General features: G+C 43.2%; 1 protein-coding gene across 5 annotated transcripts in view; it reads right to left on the bottom strand.

Annotated features, from left to right (window-relative positions):
• SEMA5B (semaphorin 5B) overlaps positions 1 to 12,820 on the bottom strand; it is a 281,859-nt gene that overhangs the window by 19,421 nt on the left and 249,618 nt on the right. For 4 of the 5 annotated variants that reach the window (XM_030018532.2, XM_030018529.2, XM_030018530.2 and 1 more), the window contains 7 exons: positions 12,400 to 12,625; positions 11,522 to 11,740; positions 10,999 to 11,055; positions 9,540 to 9,710; positions 8,477 to 8,626; positions 7,524 to 7,568; positions 4,136 to 4,341 (listed from right to left, as the gene is read on the bottom strand). In XM_030018532.2, the coding sequence (XP_029874392.1) occupies positions 4,136 to 4,341; positions 7,524 to 7,568; positions 8,477 to 8,626; positions 9,540 to 9,710; positions 10,999 to 11,055; positions 11,522 to 11,740; positions 12,400 to 12,625 (1,074 nt within the window). The remainder of the gene's footprint in view (positions 1 to 4,135; positions 4,342 to 7,523; positions 7,569 to 8,476; positions 8,627 to 9,539; positions 9,711 to 10,998; positions 11,056 to 11,521; positions 11,741 to 12,399; positions 12,626 to 12,820) is intronic. The other variant, XM_030018531.2, reaches the window with a different exon arrangement.

Genomic DNA, 12,820 nt, shown 5'->3' on the forward strand with positions numbered 1-12,820 from the left:
GAAAATCTGCAGAATCATCATCATAACCATTCTGCAAACTTACATTTCTCGCTAATCCCATCTGGTCTGATCCAAAGGCCATTGGATTTTGGATTTGGACCAACGTGCAGACGTCTTTGTCTGTCCAAATCGCGCGTAGAATAAAATGTTGGCTCTCTTTATTGGCGGAGGATTTAGCAATAGGAAGAAGTTCAGTGCAAGCCCTTTCTCTATGTGTGGCTGTTCCAAGAGCTCCTAATTCACAAGGACTCAGCCTTGACCTCAACATCCTCCCATTTCTACTGCAGGATCATCTGGCTTTCCATCAGCATGACTCTAATAAGTAACTCACATGAGTAAGTCACTGAGTAGCTGAAGAAAGACGTTAAAAAAGAGGATCTCTCTCTGCTTTGATAGCCAGCTATTAACTAATCGGTGTGGCAGTACTGGGAAGGTTGTAGGTGGTTCTGTAACCCATCATGCCAAAATATGAAAAGCAGATAATTTTTATTTCATTATGCTCTTGTTCTGCACAGTCTTCAATATTGTCAGAGTGCTGTATGAACTTTAACCAATTAATTAAACATGAACTGCTTATTAGGTGACCCAAAAGGTCTCTCCCCTACAATCTGTGAATAACAAATCAAAATCAACGTGCTGCTGGTAAATGTATATGCATGAAATATTTTAAGACATCATGGCTAAAATAGCTAATAATAAACCTCACAGCGTTTTTGAGAAAGCAAAACAGGAAGGGAAAAGAAGCCAGCAAAAATAAAACACTCTTCTGCAAAACACTGCCTAGGCAAGTTAGCATCAGCTAAATGATCAGTAGGTCACCATTGTGTATGATATTTACATCTGATCTGCATTACTGCATGGCTGTGCTGAAATGTCCAACAAGGCTCATATCAGCTAGCACTTCCTTCATTAAAATCTGCCTTCATATAAAATTCACCTTGATTTATGAGTTTGCATTCATTGCTGTACATTTGAATGTAACACTGCCAAACTTTCTACTGTGTTCACCTGCTGGTTGGAGAGCAGAGATACTTCAAGATGAAAACAAACTAAAGACGGTTGCAGAAGGCTTATTATTATCAAAGAATGGAAAATAATAGACTTGTGCATATGCTCAGCCTTCTGCTACCATCATGTCGCCGTGTATTATCATTTTCCGTTACTGAAAAGTAGTCTACACACCATGTATTTCCTTAATCATGGATTTATTCACTATTTCACACACACACACACACACACACACACACACACAAACCTACAATGATTCTTTTGCTTTCATTACTTAAAAAATGTTTGGGGCAGTTTTCTTGGTACCTGCTGAATAGAAACTTGCTCGGGTTTAGAATCTGGAATTTCAGGTGTTTTCACTTTCTTTCATACATACACATGTTCAATTCACATGGGCCCATATCCAAGCTCACTCCAACCTTCATTTTCCAGAAGGTGAATTTTAGCTCCTCCGTCATTTGCATGCTAATTGTGTGGCATCACAATAAGACCACACATGCTCCTTGAAGGCATGAAAAACTCCCTCCTGACCCTTAGAAAAATCTGCCAGTTATTCCTAAATTTAAAGCTGGCTAATAACAAGTTCTGTAAGTAATTACACAGCACAGAGCACACAGAGCCTTTCTCTTACTGCACTAACGCTACATTCTTCAATGGAACACTGAGGGGTGGCAAATTTGTAGTATTAAATGAGACATTTTCAGGCAAGAGTTTAAGAGAGGAGGGACAATAGAGAAGACGAACATAAGGAAATATTCAACAGGAATAGAGAAAAGGGGCTTCACTTGATAAACAGATTTTACCCTTTCTGTAAATCTCTTTGCCTCATTCACCACACTGAAAGAGTATGACTTTGAGTTCTTCTTAGCAAGTAGCCCCTTGCTCCTAAACATTTTGTTTTGGTCTGTCCAATGACTGCAGATTTATTCGCTTGAACTCCTTCACTTCCTAACATTGTATAAATAAGCCCCATCTGGTCTATCTCTCCTTGTGTCCAAGTCCCTTCTTCCCCCAGCCTAACTCATACAGTTCCAGTTAGCTAATGCCTTCCTTTAAATAAACTAGACTTTTCAAAACTTGATCTAATGCCTAGGCTCTTTATGTACCTCGAAAGAAGACTCTAACAGCTGCTCACTATTACTACACACTAGATCAAGTATCCAGAGATGGATCTATCAAAGAGGTCAACTCCCTCCTGATACTACATTAACTAATCTGCTGCTATTTTAAACTTTGCTTAGCTTTGTTATTACTTCTACTCCACTGCACCACTCAGCATAGACATATTGCATTTCATAATCCATTTACCCAATTGATCAAGATCGTTCTGCGAACAACTTCATCCTTCTAAATTTTGACCATTCTTCCTATTTTAGCATCATCTGATAATAATGATAGCACAATACAAAGCATGAAGAAAATGTTAATGCAAAGCTTGGCCACAAAAATAAATGTGTCTCTTTTCTTCATTGTTTGCTATGTAAGAAACAAGGGGATGCTCTTGCTTATCTCTTTATTCCTGCGAGCTTTTCTCATCTGGGTCTTCCTATAGACTTTGCCACAACTGTTTGCATAACTGAAAGGATTACTCCCATAGTTTGAAGCTTCCAGGATCAGGTCCGAGTTCTTTACCTGTCTTAATAATTTATTACCTAACCCCTATATGCAGAGTGTGTAGAATAATACATCCTGTGAAACTTTGTTAAAAGCTTCTGAAAATCCCAATATGTCTGCTGCTTCCCTCCTATCTAGATCAATATTTATTTAATTTAAAAAAGGAATCCAATTTGCTTGACATGATTTACTTTCCACAAATCCATGCTGACTCGCATTATGATGCTGCACCCTTATGAAACTGTATGCAACTGTAGCCTTATGCTGCTGGAAATACATTTTTGAGACTGCATTTATAGGCAGCGGGATCTTCTGAGGGGCTGCAATGCCCAACACAAGGAATTCAGCACATGCTTATTACCAAACTGGTCTGTTATTTTCCAGCTCAAACTGTTTTCCTTTAAAACACCAAAACAACATCGACTCTTTTCAAATTATTAGATGCAAGCTCTTAGTTCTGATGTGCATTCACATTGCAAATCATGGCCATGTGTCAGGAATCGTCCTGTGCCCAGTGTTATAAAATCCCTATGTAGAAACAGTCCCCAACACCCAGGGAGTTGATCTTATTGTTGGGCTCAGTCAGAAGCCAGGCCAGATCAGCAGAAACAGACAACCAAAATGTCAACAGCACATAGCTATACGAAGGAACAAGCAGCTGCAGGGTTTCCTTCTGTTTTGTGTTCATGTCCCCGATGACGCTCCACACTGTTCAAGTGACCTGAGGCAGGCTGCTCCTCCCATGGTGACATGAAGCCCCTTCACCCATCCCACTGCTCACTTCTCTGATCCCACATTTCACCTGGAGACTGATGCTCAAATACAACATGCGCTACCATCTCAGTGTATGGTCTCTTGCACCCTTAGTCCTATCTGCTCAGATAATGGGTGGTGTTCTCTTTAGCAAGCAGACATGCCAACAGAGCATGCCACTTCAACACTCATCTTCTCCTAAGGCTTCAGCTCCCAATTCTGCTGCTATCATTGAATTCTGCATGGCTGCCTGGGGTAAGTTCTGTCCAGCACTGATAGAGGGGGCAGAACCCTCTCTGCTTTCTCATTCTTTCCAATTTGGTAGTTCCCAAAGCATTTCCAGAATCTCATCCTACCAATAAGCATTTTCCCAGCTATTTTCCTAATGAAGTTTCCATTTTTATTCTTCCTCCCCTCCGTTTCCTCTTACCACACACTAACAATGCACTGAACTGAGCTCTTACTGATTTCTTAGAGGACAATTTGTATACATACAATAGTCAGAATGGGCTGGAGTATCTTGGTATGTACTTGCCAGACTGGCATTCACCAGGACTGTGAAACAGAACAAAATCCCATTGCAGTAATGGGACCTTTTAACCCCTTGTGACAGTACAGCTAAATGCCCCTTCAACCCCACGTGTAATGCCAACAGCTGGGCAGAGAAACACAAACCTACCCAATTCCAACCATGACATAAATACAGAATTTGTTCAGGTAGTATCAAGCTGTTTGTGGTATTTCTCATCAAGTACCCTACCTTGAACTCCATAGGGGTGTACTTCTCATTCTTGGGGGTTGTGTTGCCCTTGTAATGGAGATGGTTGGGAGTGGTTGGGTGGATTACGGTCGACTCCTGGGACTGCCTCTGACAGCGCTGGCAGTACACGTAAATCACAAACGTTAAGAGGCTAGAGCCGAAGAAACAGGAGACTCCAGTGGCAATCAGATGGATGAGACTAAAACCTGCAAGGGAAATGACAAGAGATGCTATTTTTAAAGAACAGCCTTTTTCCCTCCCCTGACAAGACCACAGGTGCAAGTCAGAGCTATGACATCTCGGGATCAACGTTAATAAGCTGTTGAAGCCACAGTCTTACGTTCTAACATTAACTGACATAATCTCCCTGCAAGTCGGTCTCCCCACTGCAGCTCTGCCTTGTGCAGTTTAACAGGTTTATGCATTGTTTTCTCAAAGCTCCCTCCCTGTCTCTCCTCTCTCCCCTCTATTGATATTGAAACTAAACATTATGTTAAGCTGACAGCTAAAGAAATGAGCCGTACAAACAATGCACATTAATGGATTCCAAAGCATGTGCATGTCATGGAAATAAGGGGATAAAAATGCTCAGCGTTTCTCTGAAGGGGAAGGAAGGGAGGGGAAAGCCCTTTTTGTCGGCTGCCCAAAATGCCTACGGGACTGTGCGTGGGGTGGGGGAGATACACATTCCTCCCCCGTGTAATCCAAGTGTGCTCAGCATTCTGGTTTATTCACAGGGTGGCATTGCCTTGGCCATGTCTGCACTACCTCCGAGGTGTATTTGTACCGCTAACAGTGAAATAGAGGTCCTCAGGGGAATGGAAAGATAACGTGGACAAAGGAAACGGGGGAACTGCTTGAAAAACACTTCTTTGTTGGCTTGCTCCACAAACTGCAAAGATAGGAAGGCAGTTGCAGGCACGTGCCAGCGGGGTAGCTACAGTGCAAATATTTCAAACAGAAAAATCTTGGACTATAAAAGCCTCCTACAGAGATCTCTCCGCATAGGATTGCAGCAGCACCCTCCAAGCACAGCGCTGACCTCTGGAAGGAGCTGTAGTTGTGCATCCCACGCGCTGTGAGGTACCTAACTCGCCACTCTGGCTGGTGGGGGGAAGACAAAGTCAAACAGTACTCCTCATTCCTCTCTCACCTCAGAGAGTCTCAAATCCCATGGTAAAACCAACCACCAACAGATCTCCACTGACAACAGAACAAACAGTAGTGACCTTTACAGCCACCAAGTTAACGAACCACCAGAGGCAATCATGGGTGGCAAAACTTTATGACCCTGTTGTCTCTTGCTATGCGCAGGGGGGAATCTACAGAAAAAGAATCAGCGACGATGACTCTAAATGCTGCTGCCTTTCCTCTGCCTTTGCTCTGTCATCTTTCAAACAGGAATGACAGGGGCCCTAGTGCCTGGGGGGAGGCCCTGACTGCTGGCCCCCCAGGGCAGCTGTCCCAGGGGACAGTCACATCGGCTAGGTGGCGACTGCAGCGGTAAAATTCCTGTAATACTTAAAAAGCCAATTCATTTGGACAGACTGCTGTGTTGACTTGACTGTGTGCAGAGAAATGGAAGGGACTACTCAGAGAGCGGCTTTAAATGGGCTTCATTCTTAGTCTGATCACGGTGTGCATTTTTTTGGTGCCATCTTACATTTTAACTGATATGCTTTTCAAATAGAGAATTCTGCCCATTAGTCTACGGCTCTCCTCTAATCTTTAGTTAGAAAATATCCCCCTGAGTTTAAAAAGAACAAACCCAATAGAGTTCTACAGCAAAGTAATGCACTTCAATCATAATTACAGTAAGGAACATACAGAATTTATTAGACTGATGAGCTACATTTATTTTTTAAACCACACTATAAAATTCTATTGCAAGATTACCACTTTCTATTGTGTTTTGGATGATGGTCCAAAAAAACAGCAGAAAGATGATAATTTCCTACTAAATGTTACAAGACTTTTCCAAAAAGACATTTCCTTTCTAAAAACCTCTGCCTGCTTTACATCACTCATGAGAGCTAAAACTCAGTAACGCCACATGACACTCTGCCACATTCTCCTTCTGCCCAGTTTTGTTTATATTGCAGTGAATATTTCATTTAACTGCTACATTTGCAAGTCAGTACAGTAGGAAATCCTTTCTAAAACATAAAGCTCTCTTACACTTCACTCTCACCTTTGAAAGACCCATCTGAATTTTCAGGTGACTTTTAGCCATATCTTAGGGAAAAAAACCAAATTATTTTGTTTGCAGCATGTGAGTCCCCAGGGGGGTAAGCTTTCTGGTGCATCACTTTGAAAATATAGATTTTCTGAGATGCATCAACAGAATTTCTATTGATTGGCTTCTTCACCAAATATTGTAGAACACTAAGTAATAAATAATATTAGCTATGGTAAACCATAGATTGCAACAGCAAATACAATGGTGGCGGTAAAAGAAGGAAATGTGGATACAGTGCATAACTGCAGAATGCAAGCCATAGCAAGGAGTCCTGGAACTGACACAGATACGTTGCACCCTCTGAGGGAGAAGGAGTGACGCAGAGAGCCAACTGTTACATTGCAGGTGCTGAAATCTTAATTCCATTGATTGCCCCACAGTCACAAACCGAGAGGCCACATTTCAGTGCCACAGGCGGCATGCCTTTTTTTGCCATGATCTCCACAGGGTGAAGAGATTTTGGCAGCCTGCAGATCATCTAGATTTCAGGAAAGCAGGGATGTGATGTTAGCAAGAATCGTCATGGTCATTAGTGTGAAACTAGCATTTTAAAATGTCGAAGGAACCTGCCATTTTTTTCAGTCTGCATTTTTATCATAGGGGTTCCTAGGGCAGTGGAAAAGTGACACTAATGACTGGATCTTTCCAAGTTACATGCAGAAAGGAGACACAATTCTGTGAGAGGTGAGGACTCAAATGGAAAGAAGTGCTTGGAGGACAAGTATGAACTCTAATCTCTTCCTATATCAGCAAAGGATCGGTCTAAGAGACTCTGTTCACTGAAATCTTTATAGGTTATTTAAAAACACCTGCCTCCAAACAGCTGGAGGCTTACAGTGGTGGAATGAGGAATATCCCTTCCTTTATCCTGAACCATTTACCCTGTGGGTAGAGAGACAAGCAATGTGCTCCCTGGTAATTAATGAGCCTCAGTGGCCAACCCAAACCCCCAAATAAATAAAAATCTTGGAACTGACAAGTGGACATGCGATACATTCCTCCAGTCTGACTCAGACAGCAAGACTCCAGTGGAATTAAGGCTATCAGTGGGATATGAGCTGTATAGATTAATGGTTTGGTTGATACTGCACAGGGAGAAAAGAAGCCAGGTTAAGATAAAAATAAGATATATAGTTAGTGGTACCCTACCTCCACAGTTCGTGCTCTCATCAATGCTGGAGGCTGGCAGGATCACTAAACAAAGAGAAGAGGATTGGAGAAAATTGTCATTTTGCCATCACTTTACTTCTTTAAGTAATTAAACCCCCTGTGCTCCAGACACGAGAAGGTGCTCACGTGTTCTGCAGCAAGCTGAGAGTCTCTCTAAATCGAATTATAAACTCAGAGTGTGAAATACATGCAACAAAACCTCTCCAAAGACCTGACAATTCCAGTACTGTTACCTGATCACTCCTTAGCTGCTTCAATTTAGGGGAAAGAAGATAGCTGAGAAAACCATGAAAAAGAAGAATACCATTGCCTAGAGATCTCAGATATTTAAGTCAGGGCACTGTAATCCAGAAAAGAATATGTGGAAAGGGGTTATTCAGTATAGACCCATATCAAATATTTGCCTGAGAGATTCAATTTCCACAAAACACAGGGTGGACAATGTTGATGACCATCTGTCCATCAACAGCGTCGCTGTTAGACCTTTGATTAATCTCCCCACTTCACACACCAGTTTTCTCCATCTGCCTCACCTTATTTCTTTGCTCTTTTGGGATACTTCTTTTGATACCTGAACTCAAGGACCTTCTGTTGCCCATATCCATGCTGAGAACAGAGACAATTTTTATAACCCAGCCTGAGATGAACTATGTAAGGTTAAAAGCTTCAATTCAGGTGAAGCAATACTAGTTATTTATTACAGATCTAGGTAATTATGTTTTAAAGAAATGCTAAGCTGCCTTAAAGGTGTGCCAGTTACCCTGTGCCTGCCAAAAGGGAGTTTATAACATTTTTGTTTGTTTGCCTGTTTTTCTAGAAGCATCCAAACCCAATTTATAGTAGAGAAAATCTCAGCCTAGCTTGACAGTCTGGGCACGAGCTGCTCTCCTGAATTGGCCCACCCTCTCCCTCCTCAATGACACTGTACATACCAGGAATTTCATTATACAGGCAATCTTGGTACTGCGTGCTGTTTCCGACGCACTGAGAAGAGTCTGGGCTGTGTACCTCGCAGTAACGGCTGCGGTATTGGATGCCCTCTTCATTACACAGGCTCCACTCTGACCACTCTGACCAGCCACCTGAAATTCAAGATCAGGAAAACGCACAGACAACGTCACCAAGAAGGAAAAGGCTCCCTTGTGGATACCAAACTTCTCCCCTCCTGAAGGATGTCTAGATCCTGGCCTGGGCCTCTCTCACACATCTAATCCAGAGGCCTTTAGTGGATTTAATTTCCTCAACGCAAATAACAGTGCAAGCATCATACCCTACTTGTCAGGTTGTAGTTTTCTTAATATGGACTGAACCAACCCTTGGTGGAGCACTGCGCAGCATGGAGTTGTCTTAAAAGTTCCTATATCGGCTCTCTGGTTAAAGACATACAAGGAGCTGGATGGGGCAATGTTGCACCAGGACCTTCAAGTTTTGAGGTGGCCTCCCAGGGATACCTCAAGCAGTCAGCACAAGTTACAGCAGTTAGAGAGTTTTGCTGACGTTCCTAAGGGCAGGAGTCAGTCTGCACTGGATCAGAAAATACACAGAGGTGGTTCAAAACCAGCACAGATCCAAACCCTGTCCTCTGAGTTGTAGCACATGCTCATCTGCCTGCGTGAGAAAAAGGAAGGATTGTCCCTTCAGCAACTGTACAGATTGATGTTTCATGACTCCTTTTGTTTGTCTTGTAAGCTTCCACATTGAAGAACGAAGCTCCTGCTTTTTCAATTACTTTAAATGGATCAGCTGTTAACAAGGTTTTTCCTGTCCAGCACCAGAATGCCAGAGCTCGGGCTAGTGAACAGGTAAAGAGAAAAGTGATGCATAGCAGTTGAACGCTGGGATGTCTCCTTTTTACCTGGCTCAATAGACATTTAGTGAACGGACAGAAAAGCTTCTAACTGGTGGTGTTTCTGATTTATTTTTTAAACGTTTTGCAGATGTGCCTTGCTCCCAGCACCACCCAAGCCAACTGGAGCAGGGACGAGAACTGACTACCTTCACATGGGTGCGTGTTGCAAAGGGCCTCCTCGGTGTGCAGACCAATGCAGATATCCTCTCCGCTAGACGGAGCTGGATTGGTGCAAGTCCGCGTGCGCTGGTAGTGTCCTCCTCCACAGGTTGCTGAGCAGTGAGACCAAGGAGTCCAGCAAGACCATGAGCCTTTCACTGAAGGACATTGAAAAGCAAGGAGAGAAAGGTAGATGCTGTTGGTTACTCCTCTCACTGTGACAAAGCTGGAGAGTCCCAGTATCTCACCTTCCAGATCCACCCTGCCCGGACTAGCTAGCAGTTTGTTGCACCCCAGGACATTTGGGCCTGACAACAAGAACTTCATATCAAGAGAGGGTACGAATGTGCTGCACTCTGTGGATGCAGAATGAAGTCTATGCACAAAAAGACACTGCATCATAAAGCACATATTCTTTAGGGTAGTCACTGAAATATTCTATTCCCTTCTATTCTATTCTACACCTTTTTATAAAACGGCGTTGTTATTATTATATTGTCTCCTGATGCTTCACCTACAACAACAGCAGATTTACTTGGGAAAAAAGTGCTGTAAAACTTAAGTGGAGCTTATATGGCACCATTCTGTGGGGGCCCCTGAGTCCTCTAATTCCAACCTTCACAAAACAGAAACTCAGAGGCTTTATTTATTGTCCCTGCTCATTGCAGGGGGGGGTTGGACTAGATGACCTTTAAAGGTCCCTTCCAACTCAAACCGTTCTATGATTCTATGATCTGAGCACACCCCCATAACAGGTTAATAATTAAACTAGGGAGGGACTTAAGATCCCTGATTCCCACCCCACCCCTTGTCAGGCTACTAGACTGCCCGATTTGCAGGTCCACATGCCGTTAATTCAGAAGATAATAACCTGATGACTTAGTGCAAGATAAACCCAGGATTTGTGTATACACATCGAGTGAGGCAGGGAAAGACGGAGACACAGAGAAATAGTAATCATGCACTCAGAACAGATTGTAAAACATCATAGTGTCCAAGGGGAGAAAACAGCACAGAAGAAGGGCACAGACATTAGTGAAAAGCCACTGAGAGCTTCCAAAATAGTACTAATAGCTGCCTTTATAGTGCTAGAATTATTTTCTTTTTATAAGTCATAGAGTGCAATATTTGACACTTTTGCTACGCTCTTGCTGCACATTCTGATCATATCTGCATTGGAATTTTATCTTTGTATTGAATTTTAGAATCATAATAATACTATTCTAATATAGCATTTTCAAGTGTAGGCCACAAACTATATTGCCAGAGGTAGATAATTGCTAGAACTGCAAAGAGGCAAGGTAATTTGTGTAAGATCACTTAAATTTAGTTTAGATAGATAGCTATTACAGAGCAAGGAGAAGGATAAGTGAGAGACAATACAGTAGTCAATGGCCTATTATTACTATTCTGGACCAGGAGTGCAACATAAACATGAAGACAAACTCGAAAACCAGGAAACCAGGCAAGAATACTCCCTGCTGGCTGTGCAGGAAATGGTAACTGATGTCAAGAGTAGATGCCCATCGCAAGAACAATACGTAAGCAGGAGAGGGGGAAGAAACAAGTGTTCACAAGAAGAACCGCCACATCAAGCATCTCTACACAGTATTAAGCCACATTTATTAAGCCTGTCTCCTCAGCAAGGTGCAGATGCACCGTGATGCCCTCCACTGGATGGAGCATCAAACCTTCGTGAAGCAAAAAATTGCTAGACAAGCCACGATACTACTTCCTCTAGAGGATGTGGCTGTGTTACCCTCTGAGCCAAGGTGAAACATAAGTCATAGCACTAAAGATCACATACATGGGTCATTACAATAGCTTTAAAAAAAATTAAGGAAAAATCCCCCAAATTAAAAAAAAAAAAAGCAGCTTGGAAATACTGATCTTTTTTTTTTTTGTGGCTCTACCATTAAGATGGGGAAGAACACCTCTGAATTTCATGCAGGAAGATGATCATGGTTACCTGGGCAGGGATGCGGATTGCAGTCTTGGTACTCCATCGCTGACCCCACACAGGGCAAGCCACCATTTTTAGGTTCGGGGTTTGTGCATGTTCTCTTCCTGATCCTAAAGCCCAACTCACAGTCCCTGGAACAGGAAGACCAGGCCCCCCAAAAGGACCAGCCCCCATTGATAATCCGTGCAGAAGTCTTACCAGTCTTGAGGAGGTCATCAACAAGAGCTTCAAGGAAAACAAACAAGACACCACGAGATCACAAATCAATCAGTTGCTGGGCTTTTAAAAATGGCTTCAGCTCATGAATAAAATCAGGATTTGTGTGCCCTGGGGAAGAGTTTCTGTTGAAAGCCCTTAGCAAGAGTTTTGTTCCACAGGGTTACAGCTAAGCTAGACACAAAAAGAAATCTGTACACACACAAACTGAATCTACTGATAACCTTCATATATGACCTTTCTGGGCAGCGTATTGTGGCAGTTGAGGCTGTGCCTCAGGACACTGCCTTGCATCACAGCAGTACTGAAGGGAATAACCCCAGAGGCAGTGCACAAGGGGACCTCCAGAGAGAAAGAAGAGTGAAGACACAGTGTCCTGTAGAATGGCTCTTCTCTTCTTCTCTACACCCTCATTACTTGCCTGTTCTCTTTGGGGCAGCCTGGCAGTAGCAAGAACAAGTCTATACACTGCCATAAGCACAGAGCTCACAACTGTATTGATCTCTAAGTCACAGGGCTCACTCCATCCCTGCCATTCTGCAGGGACACTAATTGTACATGTTGAGACTTATGCAGACACAATCAGGTTCTTGTTGTTCTGAGAGGATCCCCCTTCCACCACCAAATCTAGGCTTGCCCTATGGTCCCCCAGAGCTGGCAAGACGTACAGTCAGTATCACACACTGCTGAGCCATCATTGGGGCAGAATCGACTCTCAGTTTTCTTCCTCCCAAACTGCAGCTCGTGGGGATCGGACAGCTGAGCACGACACGTGTAACGGAAGCGCTGCTCCTGGCGGGCACCATTCTGGGTGATGTTGACAGGCATCCAAGGGGTCCAGGGTGTGTTCCTGCGCACCTCCGGGCAGCTCTCTGGGTTGCACGTCTTATATTCCTGCCAGGAAGGAAAACCACTCTCTCCTTACTTATTAAACCGCAGCAGCCTAACTGATGGGTTTATTTACACTCCAGAAAATAAGGGGGGTACGCTCTGGATCTAAAACAACCTCCATCCACCTTATGTGACCTCACAGACACAAGCCAGTGCTGGGCACAGCACAAAATGTGGTGACTATGGAGGCAGTGGTGG

This window comes from Aquila chrysaetos, chromosome 6 (assembly GCF_900496995.4).
Source record: "Aquila chrysaetos chrysaetos chromosome 6, bAquChr1.4, whole genome shotgun sequence".
Taxonomy (NCBI): Eukaryota; Metazoa; Chordata; class Aves; order Accipitriformes; family Accipitridae; genus Aquila; species Aquila chrysaetos.